General features: G+C 39.3%; 1 protein-coding gene across 3 annotated transcripts in view; it reads right to left on the reverse strand.

Annotated features, from left to right (window-relative positions):
* Positions 1 to 317: 317 nt before the first annotated feature.
* Positions 318 to 24,064, reverse strand: part of LOC117305472 (tyrosine-protein phosphatase non-receptor type 5-like) — a 45,435-nt gene continuing 21,688 nt past the window's right edge. Inside the window, exons 3-15 of one of the 3 annotated variants that reach the window (XM_033790343.1) lie at positions 23,903 to 23,986; positions 14,103 to 14,294; positions 13,065 to 13,172; positions 10,920 to 11,113; positions 10,353 to 10,436; positions 9,716 to 9,815; positions 5,898 to 6,053; positions 4,318 to 4,455; positions 3,580 to 3,693; positions 2,732 to 2,811; positions 2,490 to 2,570; positions 1,203 to 1,316; positions 318 to 824 (exon numbers count right to left, since the gene is read on the reverse strand). In XM_033790343.1, coding sequence (XP_033646234.1) covers positions 725 to 824; positions 1,203 to 1,316; positions 2,490 to 2,570; positions 2,732 to 2,811; positions 3,580 to 3,693; positions 4,318 to 4,455; positions 5,898 to 6,053; positions 9,716 to 9,815; positions 10,353 to 10,436; positions 10,920 to 11,113; positions 13,065 to 13,172; positions 14,103 to 14,201 — 1,368 coding nt within the window. In that variant the 5' untranslated portion in view covers positions 14,202 to 14,294; positions 23,903 to 23,986 and the 3' untranslated portion in view covers positions 318 to 724. Of the gene's footprint in view, positions 825 to 1,202; positions 1,317 to 2,489; positions 2,571 to 2,650; positions 2,812 to 3,579; positions 3,694 to 4,317; positions 4,456 to 5,897; positions 6,054 to 9,715; positions 9,816 to 10,352; positions 10,437 to 10,919; positions 11,114 to 13,064; positions 13,173 to 14,102; positions 14,295 to 23,902; positions 23,987 to 24,064 lie in introns of all 3 variants that reach the window. The other 2 variants (XM_033790341.1, XM_033790342.1) reach the window with 2 other exon arrangements.

Consider the following 24,064-nt stretch of genomic DNA (forward strand, 5'->3'; position numbering starts at 1 on the left):
CTTATCACATGATATCAATATGCGGGCTGACATAGTGCATCTATCCTTCAAAATCAGTCCCTGATATTGAATGGTCAGATAGTAGGAGGGTTGACCGTGTAATGAGTAGGTGCACTCATCACATAGTTCCAATGTGTGGGCTGGCATAGAGCATCTATCAGTCAAAACCAATGGCTGATATTGAATGGTCAGACAGTAGGAGGGTTGACTGTGTACTTTGTAGATGCATCCAACACATGATAACACAATGCAGGCTGGTAAAGTACATAATCAACTAAAAACCATGGATGTATTGAATGGTCAGATAGTAGGAGGGTTGACTGTCTACTCTTCATAATACGCATTCACCACACTACATGTCTATCACATTGTAGACTAGCATGTAGTGCATCTATCCTTCAAAACCACTCAACAGCCAGGTAGTAGGAGGGCGCACTAATGCACAATAGTAACAATTACAACTCGCATTTTGTCGTATACTGACACATAATGAGTAACGTTTGACTTGAGAAGTTCAAACATGGAAAACGTTCTTTAAATGTTCACGGACAGTTTTCATAAAAAACAACAACATTGGGTGATGACATCACATGCAAGTACACATTTGTAAAACAATCTTTTAGAAATGTACCGTCATACATCACTGGAGTATCAAATGCACAACAAACAAGTCTAGGTTGCTATGGTGACGGGTGATTGATAGGTGCGCTGGCGTCGGAGGTCCTCAGTCTGTGGTTGATCCGTTTTCGGGAAGTCTTTTCTCGTACATGCAGAGGGCTTGGTGGACAAACTCATACTGTTCGTTTGTCTGGATCATTCCTCCCCTAAAAAGACGGGAATTATACAAGGATTATGGTAAATAGAATAAACATGTGCTTCAACTTTGTTCTTGTGTCCAATGATATAGCTTGAATATTATGTCAGATTAATATGCAGTTCTTATATGGGCTTTATCTCACCCCTAGGCGTGTCTCAAAGCGCTCAGTATTTTATTTTTAATAAACAAGGGAAACTGTCCGGGTAATTTGTTAACATAATTTTGGTTAAACAAAGAAAAATTGCCCAGAGCGGGATTTGAACCAACAACCTCCGCTGGGACTCGAACCCACACTCTGCTGATCAGAAACACCAGAGTTTGAAACTGATGCTCTTAACTGCTACGCCATGACACGCCAAGATCCAGAAATGAAAAAACGGCTTACCTGTCTTGTCTCATTTGGCAGACGATTCCTAAGACATCGACCATCTTTTCCTCTTCAAGTTGTCTCATGCCGACACTGATGCCTATGTAACATCCCGTCCTACCAAGACCAGCACTAAGATAAAACACAAAATAATACATTTAAAATAGTGTGACATTTTATACTGCAAAGTGCTATAAACGTACGCCCTCTGTTGGCAAGATCACGATAACATACACAAACAATTTGTTTATAAAGACTAGTTTCTGTCATGTGATATACATGTACAGTGTACTGTGTGATGCAGTAGTAATATAGAAAAAGATAGACAAAAACTTATCTTATCTAACTATGCAAAATGGGCCATGACGCTATGTTTTTCAAGTTCAACATTTTTTCAACAAACTAAAGTGTACATGTAGGGCGGACATTAACTCCCTCCCTCTCAGCGTACAGTTTGTACGCTTTTCAAAATGTTAATCATTGAAAACAGACATTAGTTCTGAAAAGAACTGTCCTGCTATTTATATACTCCCCTGGTGCAATGTATGAAGTTGTCCAGGACTACTACTCTTGCTTCGTGGATCAAGGAGAATTCTCGTTATTAACTTCACTACCATGGAGTGGTTTCTAAATTGGTCTCAACCTACAGATTTTTACTAACCTACTGTGGACGACTACAGGGCCTTTAGGAAGGCTATTATCAGCTCTGGATATCTGAACCTCTTTGATCATCTCCAGTAATGTCAATGGATTCTGGGACATCCTAACCACACCCTAACTACTACCTGGACAGAAGGTATGAGATCGGCCAGTCTTACTCACCTACAGTGGACGACTACAGGGCCTTTAGGAAGGGTATTATCTGTTCTGGATATCTGAACCTCTTTGATCATCTCCAGTAATGTCAGTGGATTCTGGGACATCCTAACCACACCCTAACTACTACCTGGGCAGAAGGTATGAGATCGGCCAGTCTTACTCACCTACAGTGGACGACTACAGGGCCTTTAGGAAGGCTATTATCAGATCTGGATATCTGAACCTCTTTGATCATCTCCAGTAATGTCAATGGATTCTGGGACATCCTAACTACACCCTAACAACTACCTGGGCAGAAGGTATGAGATCAGCCGGTCTTACTCACCTACAGTGGACGACTACAGGGCCTTTAGGAAGGCTGTTATCAGCTCTGGATATCTGAACCTCTTTGATCATCTCCAGTAATGTCAATGGATTCTGGGACATCCTAACCACACCCTAACTACTACCTGGGCAGAAGGTATGAGATCGGCCGGTCTTACTCACCTACAGTGGACGACTACAGGGCCTTTAGGAAGGCTATTATCAGCTCTGGATATCTGAACCTCTTTGATCATCTCCAGTAATGTCAATGGATTCTGGGACATCCTAACTACACCCTAACTACTACCTGGGAGGGAGGTATGAGATCGGCCAGGACTACTCACCTACAGTGGACGACAACAGGGCCTTTAGGGAGGCTATTATCTGCTCTGGATATCTGAACTTCTTTGATCATCTCCAGTAATGTCAATGGATTCTCCGGTGCTTTATTGTCTGGCCAGGATGTATACCAGTAATGAAGCATCTGTCGACTCTCCTCTAAGTACTGTGTCAACAAACAATAATAATAATAATAATAATAACAATATTAATAAAAAATACAACATTTATTAGGCCCTCATCATAGTTGTTTCTACGTGCATGTTTGTCTGAAAGGTATGTTTGGTTTATGAGACATGCTCCTTTTACATAGCACCATGTAATGGTTTACGAGGTGCTGTGGCGCAAAATGCAGCCAATCAAACCAGGAACACCAGGGCGAACCCTTTCTCTTTTCTATAAGTGCACTTGGTTCTTTTACTTGCGTAACACAACACACAGGACCAAGGGCTTTATGTCCCATCCAAAGGACAAAGCAATGGTTAAGGACAAAGGTGCAACGACTGGCACTCGAACCCACACTCGGCTGATCAGAATCACCAGAGTTTGAATCCTGTGCTTCTAACCTCTAGGCCATGACATGCCATGTAGACTTTAGGCAAATATATGGGCCCAATTTCATAGCGCTGCTTAACGGTAAGCAAATTTGCGTGCCTACTGTAGCAGCAAAATTTGCTTAAGCCTTAGCGTATTTCACAGGTTAGCAGAAAAATTGGGCGGCCATATTCCATGTTTACCGTGGATTTGCATTGTGACGTCATTTATTTTCGTGCGGTAAGCACCGGAAGGTTAGCATGCCTTTTCGGGTGCTAACAGTTAGCAGCGCTATGAAATGGAAATCGGACAGTAAGTACAAAATCGGCCGCTAAGCAGCGCTACACAATTGGGCCCTGGCGTAATTCACGAGCCTACGTTCAGGCTACCCTGCACTCACCTTTAAGTTTAATATCCTAAGTATGTAATCATCGTTCCGATTGACCTCTAGAACGTTGACCTCAATGTCTCCATATATGCCTTGCTGCGGCGGCCAATACTTGTCACATTTATTCTAATAAAGAGGGATACAAAATAATTTATCAATAATTTATCATTATTATTATAACTTATCATTATTTTGACGTACTTTGACCCTTTCAACTTCTGCTGCTGGTAATTTTATTCTATATATACCAATAAATAAAATTAAAAATAAATCAAAAAGTAATTAATGACATTCGTTTTAAAAGCAATTGAATTGCTTTAAAAAATAAACAACTTTGAGAGATCGCCTTAAAGCCATGGGACACTTTCGGTACAGAAAAAAAAATTAACAGTTCACAGATTTACAAATAATTTACAGGGTTTACAGAAGGTAATGGTGAAAGACTTCTCTTGAAATATTATTCCATGTGATGCTTTACTTTTTGAGAAAACATTAAAACAATATCAATTCTTGATATCGAGATTTACGGATTTATTTGACACGGCGAAACGTGTGGAAACAAGGGTGGGTTTTCCCCGTTATTTTCTCCCGACTACGATGACCGATTGAGCCTAAATTTTCACAGGTTTGTTATTTTATATATAAGTTGTGATACACGAAGTGTGGGCCTTGGACAATACTGTTTACCGAAAGTGTCCAATGGCTTTAACAAATTATAAAAGAAGAAACAAACAAATTGATTGGTCTTACCTTATTTCTCTCTTTAAGTTTTGTTACCATGACGATAATGGGTGCCTCTGAAAACCATGCCATCCTCCAGAAGTCTGTGAAGGTGTGTACCATCGGTCCTTGCGTTGCTATGAAGGCCATTGGCTCTCTGTCGTATCCCTGGTAACAGCATCAATACAATTCAAATTAATATAAACATCATGTTTAAGGCACTGGACACTAATGGTATTTACTCAAAATAACTGTTCGCATAAAAACGGGTAAGATTTGTCCAAAGCCATCCCCATTTCACGGTAGTTGAAGAAGGGCTATAAAATTGCTTGCGATTCAATGGGAGACTTATAGGCACTGGTAATTAGCAATGAGCTGTTGGTAATATAAACCATCGTCAGCAATGGCTCCCTTTGAGGTAACTAGTTTTTGAGAAAGAAGTAATTTCTAATTCAAATATTAAAACTTAAAGGCTTCAGGCCTGAAGCCTTTAAAAAATAATAATTTAGTAGATTGTTTTCAATTGTGCATCTAAATAATAATAATAATGACATTTTATAAAGTGCACAAATCCATAAAGTGCTCACGGCGCTAGCTAAAAACAATCAATAAAATACTCAAATAATTGAAATAACAATAACCAAAATTTAAATGTAAGCCTAAGCTAAGAAGAAATCCAGAATACAATACACTGTACAGAAGGATAAAGAAATACAAAATACAACATCTACGAAAACATTGAAGGGTAAAAACAAAGAATTTACTCAAATACTTAGTTTAAAAGATAAGTCTATTTTAGTAAAATATATCAGAAGATAAAAATATTAGTTTTTTATTATTATTATTATTATTATTATTATTATTATTTATTTGGCAATTCACATAAAAATACAAATAATTTATACGTAAAGGGTAAAACTTTTACAACCATCGAAAATAGCAAGTGTGACGACAAACAAATAGATAGAAAAGAGTAAAGGAACAGTTCAAAACCACTGGCATAGCCAAGATGGGCCTGGGGGCCTCTTGCGCCCCATGAAAGAAATTGAAATGGTGCTCACAAAAAATATTAAGAAAAGGAAGAGAGAAAAACAAGGAAAAAATGCATTTTTTTACCAACAAAATGTTGTGAATGATCGTGATACGCGCTGTCTTCATTATCACGCACTATGCATGAACAGCGTCTGTCAACCGCATAGCGCGCAGAATAACAAAGATATTCCCATGTCATGGGGTGGTCATGGTTGGTCCCACCATTTGTGTTTCATTTCATTTCATTTCAAAATGGTTAATAACAAAAAAAACATGAATCACAGCCAAAAGCTGAGTCACTCATGGTTTACAATTAAAACAGCAACTTAGAAGAAAGAGCATCAATGTCAATTAAAAACAAACATTTACATTGAAATTAGAAAAAGATAAATGTACAATAAAGCTGATGAAATAGCAAACTTTTTACTGATATTATACAACTGGCAAGGTTAACGCTGCAGGTTAAGGCTGTGACATTCGCACCGAAGCGACTGCCACACGGACATTAAAAGAAATGTGGCTCCTCATAATGAAGTATGAGTTTTTTTTAATTAGATTATCATGGTACATATACTCACCCTAATATAATTAGCATTAATGTAGTCTGATATTGTATCATTTGGTATGGATGGTAGTACTACTCTGGTAGATGGGTTTGGCAATATTTTAGGATAGCGGTTCTTGGCAGCTGAGCCCGGGACCTCAATGCTATCCGTGTGGTTATCTGGAATGTCCTGTTGGTGAAAAAAAAGTATCAAGAACAGATAGTTAGCACATTTGGGTTCACGATAAGTTTTGTTGGTTTTGACTTGCCAAGTTTTGTTTGGTTTTCTGCTGACTGTAGTGTATTTCTATGACTATGAGAGATATTTGCTGCAAGGTGCACAGTTGCCCCGATGCACTAAAGACATGCCCTATGCTCTATGCTTAGACTGGCTTATTTAATGTAGTATTAACAAACTTGTGGTTTGAGTGACCTGAAAGGTTTGGCAGTCATTAAAAAATACAGGCCTTAAAGTGCTAGATTGCCTCCATGTTCGCTCGGCCCCAGTGGCCAGTCAGTCTATACAGGACTGCTTGGATGGGCTAATCGCTTGCACAGATTCTTGTTCAGGAAGTACGTCATGCATATAGTGCTTAGAAATTATGGTGCAGTGTGAGTATGATGCATGATGGGACTGCGCATTATTAAACCAATGACAGTGCCTTACGTTCTGGCGACGGGGGTCCGCGATTCGCCCCTCCCGGCCGAGCGCCTGGTCCGATTCGGCCATGCCCAACTCAGTGCCTTTGGTTAGAGCAAGGCGCTGGGGACGAGCGAAGCCTCCATGCTCCCTGTACAAATTTACACTTTCTTCATAGGGTGCCCTTTACCAAGGAAAAAATGCCTTGGTGCCCCTGCCCTTTCAAAGCAAACAGGCCTAGACATTGAAAGCTGTTTTTGTTTAAAGCCATTGGACCCTTTCGGTAAACAGTATTGTCCAAGGCCCACACTTCGTATATCACAACTTATATATAAAGTAACAAACCTGAGAAAATTTAGGCTCAATCGGTCATCGGAGTCGGGAGAAAATAACGGGAAAACCCACTCTTGTTTCCGTACGTTTCACCGTGTCATGACATGTTTTTAAAATAAAACCGTAATTCTCGATATCGAGAATTGATATTGTTTTCTCAATAAGTAAAGCATTTCATGGAATAATATTTCAGGAGAAGTCTTTAACCATTACCTTCTGTAAACCCTGTTATTTGTAAATCTGTGAACTTTTATTTTTTTTTCTGTTCCGAAAGTGTCCAACGGCTTTAACGAGGAAGGGAATTGATGTTCTCATTTTCCAATAGATGGAAATTACAAGTCTCTAAAATCCAGACCTACCAAGTCTCCTGCATTAGGCGTGAGACTCACGCATTTGGTCTCTGTCTCACGCTAACACGCACAGCAACCATTTTCTCACGCATTGGGGCCAGACCGGGAAACAAAAAAAAGAAATTAACGACATGCATTGCCAAATCGAGCTCGTGTGTACAACAAACGCAATCTATACTGTTTGCACAATCTTCAGATTGCACGTAGTTTATCAGAATCATCATTTTTTGTACAAACTTTGTACAAACAGAGCGCAAATTTGCAGATTGCGCACGCTTTTGCCCGATTCGTTTAGCAAATTCGTTAAATGCGCTCCACTAGCGAAGACACAACAGGCAGAAGAAGTGAGCGGAGGATTGTGGACATTTTTAGTCGATTTTTTTTAGTTTGGAAGGAAATAATCTGACACAATCGTACCTCCACATTAACCATCAACATCTCCTGTGTACCTCATGTGAGTTTTAATTATTCTGAAGAGGTTTTTGATGCATTTTGGAACACTTTTTTGTCCATAATTAAATTAAATTTCTGATTTTTTATAATAAAAAAAAAAAAATAAGTTGGGCGGCGATTTCGAAAGGCCTTCTAAAACTGGCAATTTTTTTTTTTTCGGGGGGGGGGGAGCTTTGAAAAAACTCACGCATAGCTGGCCTCTGGACTTGGCATCTCTGAAAATCACGTTAACACTAAATAAGAAAACACAGTAGGGACTGAAATTGCAAATTTCGCGTGATTTTAGTATTTTACACCAACAACATTAAATCCATAACCTTACAATTTACAAAAAAAAGGTAATAACATTGAACATTGTTGGGAAAAATCAAATCAGAGTCTGGTATTAACAAAAGATACAAGTTCATCATTAATATTTATTTAGTTACTACTCCCCATATTGAAATAAATGCAAAGCATTTGAAAGGTTGGTAAAAAAGGTGGCATAACCTTTTTAATACTGTTTAGTCCATGTGCAGTTAGTGGAAACATTAACAGTGGAAACATTAATAGACTTGCATTAAGTCCTGCCATTAACTCAATCTATGCACATGACTGATTGATGAATGTCACTCGAGTGGAACTATGTGGCTAATCAATGCATATATAACACTCCATAAATAAAAGACGACACGCTAAACAAACAACTTGCCCATTGATAATTCCTGTTATACTGGCTCGCTGCGCTCATTTGTTTCAGTTGCACTTAAAGCCACTGGTCACTTGGAACAGAAAAAAAAAAAGTTCACAGATTTACAAATAACTTACAGGGGTTTACAGAAGGTAATGGTGAAAGACTTCTCTTGAAATATTATTCTATGAAATGCTTTACTTTTTGAGAAAACATTTTTAAACACATGTAATGACACGGCGAAACGTGCAGAAACAAGGGTGGGTTTTCCCGTTATTTTCTCCCGACTCCGATGACTGATTGAGCCTTAATTTTCTCAGGTTTGTTATTTTATATATAAGTTGTGATACACGAAGTGTGGGCCTTGGACAATACTGTTTACCGAAAGTGTCCAATGGCTTTAAATTTTAGAGACATTGTACTTAAATGAACATTACAGAAGAAAAAAACTGGTCTAAGATCACATATTTACATCAAACTACGGTCTAATAATGATGATACAGGTAGTGGAAAACATCCCTTGAAATATTTATGTCTGAAATGTCATATTTGATGAGAAATAAAAACAACTTATTTCCCGTTTGGAGTTAATCGCTCAATGAACGGTTTTATCATTGTTTTTAAATTGATGTCAGGCAAAATGTGTTACTATTTTCCTGTGACCCAGATGGCTGATCGATCTCAAACTTCTACCGGTTTGTCAGTTTATGTGGATAACATAAAGTGCTTACACTGCCAGCAACTGTTTTCTTATCCAAAAACAAATCTGTAATGTTCCTTTAAAGGAAAGGAGCATAGATTGTTATTTTGTCAAAGTAATGCTGACTTACAGGCAGAATTATAAAAAAAAGGTTCAACTGAATACAGTGTCTACTTGGGTTGATGGATATCGTGTGAAATATTTTTCTGTTGAACAACGCAACTTTTCATGTTCACATTGACGAACTTGCAAAAGTAACGCTCATTTCAAACACCCTACAGAACAAGAGTGCAATGAATTATTGTGTCATCTACCATTTCCCTTTTCGGTAAGGCTTTCTTTTCCTTGAGTCGATTCTGACATCGGCAGGGAGGTGTCTGGAAGATAGACTGCTTGCATATAGTGTGTAACACTACTTGTTTTTCGAGAGTTGAAAGAAAACGACTTGACACTTTGGGCACGGTAGAAAGAAGGGCAATTTTGCGTGTGTAAACTTGGGGCGCGCAGTGCAAGAAGGGGTGCTTTGTTTTTGTTCATCGGAGTTGCTTGTGTTTGCGCATTGTAAATGCATTTGTAGGTATCGGAGTTGACATATTTTCTGTAACAGAATTTAAACTCTCTACAGAACAAGAGTGTGGTGAATTATTCTTGCATCAATTAATTAAGGGAAACATTAGAAACTACGAACTATTAAACAAACTCTTACCCAGAATTCCTCATGTAAAGCTCTGATATTTTTCACTGAGTTCCGAAGCTGTTTTCTGGTCATTCTGTTTCCTGCCGATTCTAAATACTCAGCAACAGAGCTGCAGAAACAAAAAGGACAGTAGGCTAAGACGAGAACTTAAGGAGATGTCGGCCTTAAGTGATCGGCTGAAAACAAATATTTGTGTCAATATAAAAATATCGAGTTAAAAAAAGAGCACGACGGCTAAAATAGAGGAGAAAATTGTATTTTTGAGGTGGCGATGCTCAAAACCGTATTTGTTTTGGCAAAACCCGTACACCCGTATTTTTTACAAAAACCCGTACGAAATACTGCAAAAATGTACTAGTTGGCATGTCTGCCTATGGTCTGCTGGATCTCACTTGCTGGTGGAGCCAAGGTCTAGAACAATTCGTTACGGAGACCGTGTTTTCGCCAAAGCTGCTCCTGCCCTATGGAATAAGCTCCTTGTCTCACTTCGCAAAACAACATCACTCAACAACTTCAAGAGGGAACTAAAAACACACGGTTTTCTGGAGAAGTGCGCGTTATAAATCCATATTATTATTATTATTATTATTATTAGTCAGTTTCCCTCGCAATTCATTGATAAATATTGAGATACATGTATGTTTACCTTTCTCTTGGAGGTGACGCCATCCATCGTACTGTTCCTACAGGCTGGTTGAGATCTATGGTTAAAGATGCTCCCGAACTTCTCCTGTATTAATACAAAATAAATATCATTGTAATAGTGTACAATTTTAATTCATGTCCAACCGTGAGCTATGTTGGACTAGGGCGCTGCACTGCCCTGTGTTTTGAAGGCTGGTTGAGATCTATGGTTAAACATGCTCCTGATGAGCAGGCAGTTTGAATCCCTAGTTTTAGCAGTGGGTATCTCAATACTAGTAGATGATAAATTTGTAAAAGGCCTGTGATTTTTTCACAGAACTCCTATTGATGCTAACACACAGGCCTCGTAATGTTTGGTAATAGATAGATGGTGCTTTCAGGCCTTGAACGTCGCTCTTGAAGGTGAACAGCAATTTCCCTCTGGCAAGGGGCACTTCAATGAGAAAAACGTAAATTTGTATTGGAGCTTTGCAAAGGACACCACTGGAAAAGCACAGGGCACCACGACGTTTGCTGTGGGTGTGGGTGGGTTATTTCGATGCCTGCGCTTTACACATTTTTTATATACCTTTCGTGTAGACCCGTGGACTTGATTTTGATTGGTTGACTTGTTGCGCAGGAAGAGTAGGAATAGCCCGCATCTGGTTGGACAGTCTGGCCTTCTCGTATCGTCGGTTTGATGGTGGACTGTACGCATATTCTCGTATTCTCTTCTCGCAGGTGTTTGGCACGTCGCCAAGCCCTACATATACAGAACAAAACCTGTAACGATAAATAAAGAGAATGTGTTAGAAACTGGTTAATGGATTTATAACTACTAGTTAAGCAAGCATTTTTTTCCCGAAGGAGTAAAGCCTGGTTCATACTTCCATGCAAAGACTAAGAGGATTTTGATGTCACATTGGGTGTTTTCGCAGGGAATGTTTTGCACAAGTTGACTTTGAGCACAAGTCAACCAATGCAAATTCTTTGCTTATCGATCGCTTCACATTCACATTCGCAGGAAGTTTTAACCAGGCTAAAGCAGCTCTGGGCAAAAAGTTTCACGTACACAGCAAACGTGTTTTAAATTATTTGAAAAAGCTACATCGATTAAACAAGGGTATTTTTCAGTAACATTCAAATTCCATGTACAATTGCACGTGAATACAAAGTCCATGCACTGGTACATGTACAGGGAAAACCCATGTACCCTTTCTGGTTGATCAACAGTGTCACACTTGATGGAGTTTTTTTTGTTTAAATAACAGGTTTGCAGTTTAAATCCCACTTGGAACTAAAAACATGATTCGTGTGTATACTTATCAATTGTTCATGCAAACCATAAGATAACAAGTCCAAAACATGTCTTAACATGTCTGAACATGTTAGATTGTACATCTGCTAATGTGCTTTCATGCACTATTTGTGTACATGTACATGTACGTACATGTTCGAACGTGCTAATTTACATACAACTGTAAGCACCATGTGTATGATGAACAACTGATACATGTAATAGATGTTAAATTTGCATCGGGGATAAAGTATATTAATTTTCCTTTTTTTTTCATTTTCCTTTTTTTTTTTTTTTTCCCCTTTTTTTTTTCCTTTTTTTTTTTTTCACAGGACTCAGGAAAGTACTGAATATAAGTGCTAACACACATCGGTGTATGGGTAACAAAAAAAATAATAATAATAATAAACTGAAAAAACTGGCTAAACAAAAAAATCAGATTTCAAAAATGTATTTTATAAGTTTCAGATATTACACGCTGAGATATTATTCTACAACTGAACAACACCAGACCCGCGGACTTGTTCGGACATGAGTTTACTTTCCCGATACTAAAAATCGCTGGCCTTGGGCCAACAATCCAATGTGAAATTTGAAACCTGTTGGTTAAATACTTGATTCCCCGAACATGAAAGGTGAACAAAAAAAATAATAATAATAATCAAATCTTTTTTAAATTATGGTCTTTGTTGCGCCTGTCACTGCCTCGGGCAAACATCACTGGATATAATTAATATTAGTGGCTTCTTATACAGCGCTCTTATCTGTCACTCAGTGACGCTCAAGGCGCTTCCACATTCAGTATTTTTTTGCAAGATGTATCATGGGACTACCCTTTAAAGTAGGAAACCTATTCCTTTTACATAGCATCATGTGATGGCGCAATATGCTGCCAACCAAACCAGGAACGCAGGGGCAAACCCCTTCTCTTTTCAATAAGTGCACTTGGTTCTTTTACGTGCGTTACACAACACACAGGACCAAAGGCTTTACGTCCCACCTGAAGGACGAAGCATCATGGTTAAGTGTCTTGCTTAAAGGGACACTTTGCCTTGGATCGGGCGAGTTGGTCTTTGTGAGGTTACACAGTCAGATATTTTGTATGGTGCTGTGTTTAATATAGTTCACGATTTAAAAGGAAAACCGTGCTATTTTGAGGCATAGTTGTGTGGATCATTGTATTTTTTTTATAACATCTTTCTAACCATGCATTTTATATCCGATGTTCCAAATGCTTTTCATAGACCAACTCGCCTGGTTCAAGGCAACGTTTCCCATTAAGAACACAGGTGTCATGACAGGGACTCAAACCTACACTCGCTGATCAACAACAGCTCTGCTATGAGATGCCACTCATGGATATTGTGGGTTGTTTTCTCCTTTGGAAAACCTTTGAAGAATTAAGTTTAAAATACAAAAATGTCAAGAGAGACTCACGATTGCAAGGATGACTATGGCTAGTGCACAACTAATGGCAATGAGGTAGGGTGCGTTGGCGTGTTCCCAAAAATTGAAGACTTCCGGAATGACTTCATCCTTTGCATTCTGTGGGAAACAACGGAAATCAAAGAAGGATTTGAAGGCTGGAAGGTAGAAAATCAGCAAGGACAAAGTGTTGGCTCTGAAAAGAACTGGTGGTTGACAACTCAACGTTTTGATCAGTTTGCTCCGATCATCTTCTCCTGAAGACAATCAGAGCCAAGAGATTTACACATGGTGCTACCGCAAACCTTACCTACATGTAAGTCCAACTCTAGGCATTTTACCTTGATCAACTCAAAATTATAGGATTTGAGGCATTGCATGGTGAGGTATCAATGTATTTATTTGGTTTGCGGTACTACCATGTGTGTATCTACTTGCCAGGTCTTACAGAACTGTCTTGCTTTATTCTACTGCCGCGGAGTGGATAATCGGGGGTTCGGGGGCAGGACAGTTCTTTTCAGAACTGAGTAGTCTCCCGAACCCCCGATTATCTACTCCGCGGCAATAGAATAAAGCAAGACAGTTCTCTAAGAACAAACTCTACCTGGCAAGTACATACACACATGGTGTTACCGCAAACCAAATACATACAACTCAAAATTAGTTAAAATTTACCAAGTCAGTGTCCATATATACATATAAGTGACTTAATGAAGCCCGGATTATACTTTCTGTGAATGCGAATGCGAAGCGAATTTTGACGTGGCTGTTTTCGCAGTGATTGTTTTGCAGGAGTTGAACCCAAGTCAACTGTTGTGAATTTTTCTTTGCGACATTGTGATGTCAAAGTTTGTATCGCATTTGAAGGAGCAGGGGTTGATTTCACAAAGAGTTAGGACTAGTCCTAGGAGATTTACAAAACGTGTGGCTAGTCCTAAGTTAGGACAACTAACTCGTACTTACTTGAGATAAGACTAGTCTTAACTCTTTGTGAAATCCACCCCAGGAAGTATAAACCAGGCTTTACTTGATTAGAAAAATTGAACTCACATCACTTTTCTCTATTCCTGTTGCCCCTGTTGTTTGGACGTGAACAAATTCCCCATAGCCCCCTGTTGTTGGAGATGGTGTCAGAATGGTAGGCGGCATGGCTGGGGCGTGGTCAGACTGACACCAGGGGTCAAAGGTTAATGGCACCTACACCGGCAACACATGAAGCAGGGGTGCTTGGCTAGCTCTCACCTAGGTAAAGAAAAAAGGAAAGAGTTGGGAAATTAAACAACAACTTTTAAGCAAAGTGAGTTAGGCGTCGTTAGTCAAATGGACTGGAGAACATGGAAGTCCTTCAATAGACTACTGTACAGCGGTGGGACGATGGAGAAATTGGGGTAACCAACGATGATGACACCAAATGCGATTGAGGCACATCACCCCAATCTATGCCACACCTTCTACGATGCCCAGCCCTGGAGGAGCAGTGCTGCCTTGAAGATCTGGGCCCACCGTAAGCACAGAATCGGCGCTTACGGAAGCAGGGAATTCTGTGCTTACGGCAAGCGTATTTCACGGGTAAGCGGCGAATTTGGGCTTCTGCGCGTGCGTACTCCAAGTTACTAGGCATTCTACGCTTACAAGGCTAGCGCAGAAATTCGGCGCTTGCACGTAAGCGGGGAATCGCGATCGTAAGCGCAGAATTCGGCGGTAAGCAGAGCCATGAAATTGAGCCCTAATAGCAGCGAACGAGAAGGCTGTGAAGTGTGCCCTTTATACTAGCCAAACATTTAAAGAGTCAAATGGTCAGGAGATTCTGCATGACTTTGTTTACACCTAATACTGCCCTCTCATGGAACCTTCCAAGATTCCAGTATTCTCACTTGTGTAACCCAACATTTGATATCATGTGAAAATTTGGACTCATTTGCAAGAGAACAATGAATGAAAAAACCCTTGTTGCACACATTTGTGTGCCTTCAGATGCCTAAAAGAAGCTTCAGGCTCTGTAGGGTCTTTTAATATTTGAATGAGAAAATGACCTCTTTTACAATAACTTTATGTTCAGAAGGGGTCGTTTCCCACAATGTTTATACTAACAACAGCTCGCCATTGCTCGCTACGAAGTAAGTTTTTTGCTAACAATTATTTTGAATAATTACGTACCAACAGTGTCCAGTACCTTTAACTGCAAATGCAAGAAATATTTGTTACTTACATCTGACCATACATATCTTTTGTACTGAATTTTGTGCTAGCTCTCGGACCCCAAAACAGCCTGACAAATCTCGTCATTTGATTTGATCCCGGAAAACAAGGGTAAACAAGATTATGACGTCCCTACATTAATCCTGCCCCAAGGACTCTTGCAAATCTAAACTGTGTGTGGGTGTGCTTCCTACGTAGTAGTAAGTAGTAGACTTGTGCAAGTCATTGCGCTTTTATTGTAATGAAGCAAAATAATAAAGTTTTTATAAAGCGCTTTTCACACCCGGAGGGCGTCTTAAAGCACTTAGTCACTGGGCCTTAATTCATTCCTTAAACCATCTCAGCTCCCTGGTGGGGAGTATGCAGTCTGTGTAACATTAATATGCGCTACTCGGCTAATGTAGCTTTGACCCTCTTTTATGCAGTGATGTGATAGGCAGTTGAAAAAAACCTTGGGTAGATTTCACAAAGAGTTAAGACTGAGTCGTTTCCCGAGTTAGGACGAGTTACTTGACCCAACTTAGGACTATAGCCTAAAGTTTTTAATATCTCCTAGGACTAGACCTAAGTTAGCACTAGCCCTAACTCTTTGTGAAATCGACCCCGTAACTACATTTATGAGCGCAAAGCATGAAATCTTTCAAGCGCAAACTTCTGAGTGCGAGGCCTGCTTACATACAATTATCTTCGGTTTAAAGCCCTTCTCTGCAATCTGGAGTGTTCCATATAGTTTTATCTTCATTTTCTTATGAATTTGATCTATTAGATTAAAATAAAAATAACATAAATAAAAACAATTATTATTACTATTATATGTTTTATTTTATTATACTTTGTAACTAAAACTTAGTGACACAAATATTAAAAATAAAAATAAAAATCCCTGTCTATGAGATAATCCCAACACAGAAATTGATTTTGAATTTTACCAAAGATTGCACGAGAACAAAATCTTTAGTAAACAAAACTGGTCATCGTGACCATATGCCAGGAACGGAAAAGGCTTTTGTATTTTTGGATCAGATATTGATTGTAAACTGGTGACCCAAATTACTTGAGCCATAACAAAAATCTATATTATACAAATACTGGAGGAGTATATGAGTGCAATGACGCAGAAAATTGAGGCGAAATCTGGACTACATTACAGGAAATGATTACCGTTACCAGTGTATTCTGTGACATTGCACCAAACGGAAATTCACTCAATATTAATTTTTACCCGTCACACATATCCTTGTTAAAGGCAGTGGACACTATTGGTAATTACTCAAAATAATTATTAGCATAAAACCCTTCTTGGTGACGAGTAATGGGGAGAGGTTGATGGTATAAAACATTGTGAGAAACAGCTTCCTCCGAAGTGTCATAGTTTTCGAGAAAGAAGTAATTTTCCACGAATTTTCCTCAGATTTAGAACTTGTGGTCTCGAAATCAACCATCTAAACGCACTTGAATTCGTGTGACATGGGTGTTTTTTCTTTCATTATTATCTCGCAAGTTCGTTGACCGATTGAGCTCAAATTTTCACAGGTTTATTATTTTATGCATATTTTGACATACTGTGAAGGCTAGTCTTTGACAATTACCAATAGTGTTCACTGCCTTTAAGCCTGGACGACTAGTGTGACTAGGGTGACCAGTGTCGTAGTAGTGACTATTGATTGCTTAGTCGAGTCGCGACTACTGTTTTTCAACTACTTGGTTAATCGAGCTGCCACAACTACAACAAAAATAGTCACGACTAATACAAAAATAGTTACTAAACACAAACAGACATCAGTAACAATCCTTCAATCCTTCAGTATGAATTTTACTATGTCATTTTATGGAGTCAAAACTTTGACTACAAACTGGCCGACCCGAGTTTCTTCGCGCCGTCAAAAGAAACAAGTGCAATTTTGAGGCATGTTTGTGTGGATCATTATACTCTACTTTTAATTTATCTATCTAATCTAACCATTTGCAAATCATAACGAACGGTTTCAAATGCTTTTCAAAGACCAACTCGACCGATCCAAGGCAACGTGTTCCTTTAAAATGGTTTTCAGGGCAATGCTTACTGCATGGGTTAATGTGAACCGGTTTTGGAAACTGTTTTTATGATCTAGTTTTAAAAGCCCTACACAAGACCAGGTAGAAATCGTCATGAAATTTAGCCCTGTAGGTATGTACATCTACAGTCAGTGTACTGTAAAGATAATTGTTAAATTACCGCTCCGACCCAAAACAACATTTTAAAAATGCGATGAGTTAAATGTCTGTTCCGACCCCTACATTTTATTTTTGTTTATATGCGATGAGTTTTCTGGTGCCATGTATTTACTTATTACACAAAAAAACATTCAGCAGTGAAAAGGAAAAGTGTAGGTGGTAGGGTGGGGGGGGGGGGGGGAGGGGGGGCCTGCGGTTACCCGAGTAAAAGCTTTTTCTGCTTCAAGGTAAACGTCAAGACATCTGGCCATGATTGAAGATGATTTAGGCGTCAAGGCAACCAAGAACTTAATAAATCACAAGGTGGACAAATACAAGTGAAGTGCAAAGTACTAACACAGTCGTTCATCGGGATGTGGAACCGGTCAGGTGGAATGCAGCGCCTGTATATTATGATCATGTCTTCATTCTGAAATCTATTTCTGCGAGTGATAGGAATGAAAGGAATTAATGGAAGGGCTCCAGTGCTATGAATGGAAGGGCTCCTCCATATCTCAAAGAAATTCTCTCACCATATACACCTACTCGCAATCTTCACTCTACAAACCAACTTTATTTAACTGTCCCTAAAACAAACACTTCCAACGGCGTTCGTGCTTTTTCTGTATCTGCACCCACACTCTGGAACTCTCTTCCTTTACATATTCGAGCTACAACGTCTCTGGACATTTTCAAAACTCTGCTAAAAACCCACCTATATTCAAAATTTCTTATGATTGACTTTCTGTCTGTCATTTATTTTTGCCAACACATTTATGTAATTCAACATTTCTATTCAACGTACCTTTATTTCTTTCCAAGCTTCGTAATTTGTATTTTTGTTTTTGTTTTGTTACTCTCTTTGTTTGTTTTTTGCGCCTCGGAATAAGTTTAGTCTTAGATAGATGGCGCTTTATAAGTTTTAATTATTATTATTATTATTATTTCCGGACAAACATTATTGAATATCAAGTCATAAACCACCGTATGTGGAACCACCTGATGTTCAAATGCAGCACCTGTATCTCATTTTCATTGTATAAATGCAATTGGTATTTCCAGACAAACATTAGTGAATATCAAGAAACTGATTGAGTGAAATTTTAAATTAAACATTTTGGTACAAAGATGTATAACCCAAAACGGATTTTCAGGGATATATTATCAAAAACGCAAAAAAAATTCACATTAAGATTTAAAAAACTCCAAAAACAAATAGTTATTCCCCGATGCACTTCGAGTTTCATCCTTTCCTTTTTCTGTCTGTCACGCTCAGAGCTCTTTCCATTTCTTTCCACTGGACTGTATCTGTTACACCAGTTTTCATGTACATGTTTAAAATTGTGTGTAAGTGTTATCATTTTAGCTTTCGAGAAAGACTGCTATCAGAGACAAAATCTCAAGACATATTTTGTGCATAATAGACTACATGTAGCACCTTTTGGTTGATAAGCAGTTTGTAACAGCTATTTCCATATTTTTTTTATTAAAACTTTTCATTATAAATGACATTGAAAGCAGATTGGACTTATGGTACATTCATCAACATGTAAATTTGACATTTGCCATGCAATTTAGATGAAAAAAAAACATTAGGCCCTAAAAAATAATTAAAAAAGTAAACAACTTCAAGACATATATAATAATAATTTAATGACAAACGCTTTCATATTCCAAAGTTCCCAAATCTGAAGGCAACGTGTCCCTTTGAATTAAACATCACAAACAGTCAGGTTGTGTTTTCAGTTCAATTTTTGAGACTAATGCGCTCCTCGGAACCAAAAAGTGTGAAGCTTGGCACACACTAAAATGTGTGTGAAGTCCAAAGAAGTGCCAAGAGCTCTCCTCAATAATTTAACGAAATCGAGCAGTTTATAGCTCCCCTCGAGGTCTCTAAAAAATAAAAGACAGGATGTCATGTATTCACAGTGGTTTGAGTTATATAGTATTTTCTGTCGCTAGAGAGTGAACAGTTTCTCTTGTATAGCAGAGCAAAATGCTACGCAAAATATGTAAGTTGCTACTTAAAGACACTGGACACTATTGGAAATTTTTTTTGTCAAAGACCAGTCTTCTCACTTGGTGTATCTCAAGTTCTCAACATATGCATAGAATAACAAACCTGTGTAAATTTGGTCTCAATTGGTCAACGAAGTTGCAAGATAATAATGAAAGAAAAACACCCTTGTTACACTTGTGTGCTTTCAGATGCTTGATTTTGAGACCTCAAAAACTACGTTACTTCAGAGGGAGCCAATTCTCAGTTTTATTTTATCAACAGCTCTCCATTACTCAATACCAAGTAAGGTTTTATGCCAATAACTATTTTGAGTAATTTTACCAGTAGTGTACACTGCCTTTAAATGTCATCATTTGCTACTCTGAGCATTACCTGAAATGAAATCATTCCCTGCTAGATTAATTCTAACCTCTCTAAATCTGACACATGACACAAACATAATTTGACAGTATCATTAGCGATCTGTAGTCAGCGAGCGATATCTGAAATCAGGATAGCCATCTAATACCGCGCTGCTAGGTAACCGTAAAGGAAAAATCTAAACACGACCCGTGAGTCGAAGAAAAACCTGCTGATTGTTTGCACAGATACAGCTAATGCAGAGCCTAATGGTCTAAATTTATGGACCCTTCCCATGAAATATGCTAATTACATTCACACACATGCGTACAGACCCTGTTGGTTGGCAAACACCATAGAGTTGTGCACTAAGCAGACGCGCAATTGCATCTGCGTCACGCACCCACTAGCCGTGTACAAAACAGCGCGATGTGACCTCATTTTGCCAACCAAAACATTAGTACGTACGCACTTTGTGCAATTTACATATTTCATGGGAAGGGTCTATTGCGTACCTTAGCTGTTGAAGGTTTCCTTTACCACTATGGTGACCGAGCATTGTCTGTGACTACTTGGCAAGGACATCAAGCATGGGGTTCTTTACGGCCAGAATACGTTTTTAAATTTTTTTTTACGCAAGTTGCCTGACACACAAGGCCTGAAGGCCACTTCAAGGTGTGGGCTACAATTATTTTTTCCAGAGGCCATTGCCACCTACTCCTAGGCATGCTAGGGCTGAAACAGGATTACCCCTTGTACAGTCCATATGAATGTAGGCTTGGGTATCATCAGTCCGAAGCTTGGCCGGTAGAGCAGATAGCACTACCTCCCCAATTATATGTAGCAAGTGTCACGACCGGGATCCGAACCCACACCGTGCTGATCAAACACCAGTGTTTGAATCCGGTGCTGTTAACCGCTCGACCATGACATATGGTTCAATGGTTAAAGGCACTGATAACCAAAGATTATAGAGCGCCGCAAGGTGCAAGATGCGGAACTGAAGCTTTATCTATTGTTGAAATGTGAAATACGCATGGGCGCCATTTCAGCAAGTGAATGTTTTGTTTCCCATTGATAGGAATGGTCATTGTCTGCACTGAACCGCACTGAGAGTTACTTCCCTATCCTAAAGCAACTCCATTGGCTTCCAGTCTTCAAACTCGGTCTCCTGGTCTTCAAATCATCGCACAACATGGCGCCATCCTACATCTCAGATCTCATCACTCAGTATGCACCTTTCCGCAGTAACCTAAGATCAGCCGATCAACGTCTCCTCGTAGAACATATGGCAAAGAACACATGGGGAGCACGTGCTTTCTTGGTTACTGCGGGGAAGGTGTGGAATAGTCTTCCCTACCACATCAGGACTGCAAATACAACATCTTCTTTCAAAACTGTCCTCAAAACCCACCTCTTTGCAGTTAAACAATGACCTCATCTCTCTACAAACTTTTCTGTTCCTTTCTTTTGAACTGTTTATTTTGTATCTTGAGCGAGCGCCATGAGCGCCTTTTTGTGGCGGATACCGGCGCTATATAAGACTCCATTATTATTATTATTATTACTTGCCGAAATGGCATCCAGTGGGATTTCACATTTCAGCCCGAGTTCCGCATCTTGCGCCTTGCGGCGCTCTATAATCTTTGCTGGAACTATTGGTAATAGTAAAATAAATATTAGCATAAAAACTTACTTGGTATTGAGCAATGGATAGCTGTTGATAGTACAAAACATTGTGAGAAATGGCTCCCTCTGAAGTAATGTAGTTTTTGAGAAAGAAGTAACTTTGCACTATAATATTTTGTTTCTGTTCCGAAAGTGTCCAATGGCTTTAAAGGCACTGGACACCTTTGGATATGAGCGCTACATGTACATGTACCTAAGAAGCCACTATTACAGCACCATAAACATTAATACGTATGCACATTTGGTGTTGGCTGTAATTAGACTTTGCAGGTCTAATTAATAAGGATATTTATAATCTGAAAAAGTGGGAAGAATAGCATGGCTGTAAATTTTGCATCAATTGATAAAACTACTATAGTGTCAGTGCAGTAGTGCTATTCTCAATTTTATAATAATGTCGTAGCTCACACAAGAAAGGCTCTTTGCGATTGGCTTGCATCTTGGCGCTGTGTACACATTCTGTGTTTACACTCCATACAGTAATATGTACAGACGAGACAATTTTACTTGCTCTGCGTTTGGAAGCCGAGCTTGTGCAGCCACGTCTGTGAACAAACATTTGTAAAAGCTTGGCACTTGGCACTTAGTACAGTTACTGAACGGCTATTTTCATTCGTGAATAGGACTAAAAGGCATGGTTTATGACGAAAGTAATGGTATGGTTTGATTAAGGGAATAAAAGAGTAGGCGACAAGTTCTTAAATGGCCGTTTAAAACCGACATGGTCGTGGCCGAGTGATTAAGACAATGTGACACTGTTTCTTTTGCAAATTTTGTAAAAAATGTTTTGTGCGCATCGGGCAGTGTGTATACTGGTGTATTACGGTGTGATCTACAATCCTCCAATCATATGACCAAGATCTACTCGGGGGTTGTTATAAGTATACTAGGCTTGCTGTCCACACAGCAGGAGCTCAAATGGCACCAATCAAAATCAAGATTGCAACTAATGACAAGAAGAAAAAACACCCTTGTTGCACAAATTTGTGCGCTCTCTGAGATACCAAAAAAAGGGACTCAGGCCTGAAGTCTTTTAACTTTTGAGTGAGAAATTACCTCTTTCTCAAAAACTTCAGGCCTGATACTTCACGGAGGCAACGGAGGCGATTGCCTCCGTTGCCCCTTGTCATTGCCTTGGTGCCCTTGAAATGCTCCAGTAGAAATTTACAATTTCCTCATAAGGTGCCCTTTGCCAAAGAGAAATTGCCTTGGTGCCCTTGCCCTTTCAAAAACGAAGCACAGCCCTGAAACTTTATTAATTCAGAGGGAGCCGTTTCTCACAATGTTTTATACTGTCAACAGCTCTCCATTGCTCGTTACCAAGTCAGTTTTTATGCTATAATTATTTTGAGTAATAACCAATATTGTCCAGTGCCTTTAATTAAGTACCTCAGTCATGCGACACACTCAGATTGCAAAGGAAGGTGCATACATGCATTGCAAGCTGTAGTTTAAGTGACCACTCTCGCCCAATACCAATAGTGCATACATGTACACGGAGAAAGAAAATTTACTGTCCACTGTTTACAGGTTCAACGAGTAATATAAATAAAACAACCTCCCCCTTTAAACCGGAGAGAGAGCCGGGAGCTCTTTAAGCTAAAAAGCCCCCACGGTCAAACTCGTCAAGGGATTGCCGATTTTTCGCCCGTGATAGCAGCATGCCGCAAGCACCAAGAAGTACAATCATGGAGCAGCGGGGAACAGCGTCGGGCACTCGTCTGCAATTCCCCATCAACCGGAACTCTTCACTCGTCGGGTATTGATTTCCCATGAATTTATGCAGCACGGCGGAGACGGTATACATAGTAAGGCCACTGCACAAGGAATGTGTGTGGCGGTTCTGTATACGGCTACTCTCAACATTGAAAAGTTAATGTATGAAACCTTACAAATAAATCATGTGAGTGTATTTGGGTCCTACTTGTACGGCATTTTGATGCAGGGTTCTTTTGCATAATGCAGGGGGGGGTGGATCATGAAGGGTCTGCAATCACTTTATAGCGTAATGTTATGGTGGAAATTCATCCAATACTGCACAATTGTCCACGTACCTGTACAGTAAGCCACTTTTTGTGGCGGTTCTATACGGTACACTCGACAAACCCTTTAATGGGGTTGGGGGTTCTGTAGTACTAATCATGAAAGGAGTCTGTGATAGGGCTCAGGGTTCAGCTTACATGAACATAATAGATGTCAAATTTGCATCGGGGATAAAGAATATTAATTTTGGTTTTTACCCATACACCGATGTGTGTTAGCACTGTATACTCAGTACTTTCCCGAGTCCTGTGAAAAAATATCACAGGCATGCTACTCGGGTGGGATTCGAACCCACGACCCTTGCAATTCTAGAGCAGTGTCTTACCAACTAGACTACCGAACATGATAATTGTGATGTTATACTTACAGAATTTGTTGGATAATTGAGAACGAGGGACTGAATATGCGCTAGCTTGGTTTGGGCTTCATCATGGTGATCTGAAGTGGATTCCTGGAAGAAGAACGCCAAAATGTAGAAAACTTTGTAAGAAAAAACTGAGATACAAATGACACTCTGCAAGCATTAACA

This window comes from Asterias rubens, chromosome 22 (assembly GCF_902459465.1).
Source record: "Asterias rubens chromosome 22, eAstRub1.3, whole genome shotgun sequence".
Classification (NCBI taxonomy): domain Eukaryota; kingdom Metazoa; phylum Echinodermata; class Asteroidea; order Forcipulatida; family Asteriidae; genus Asterias; species Asterias rubens.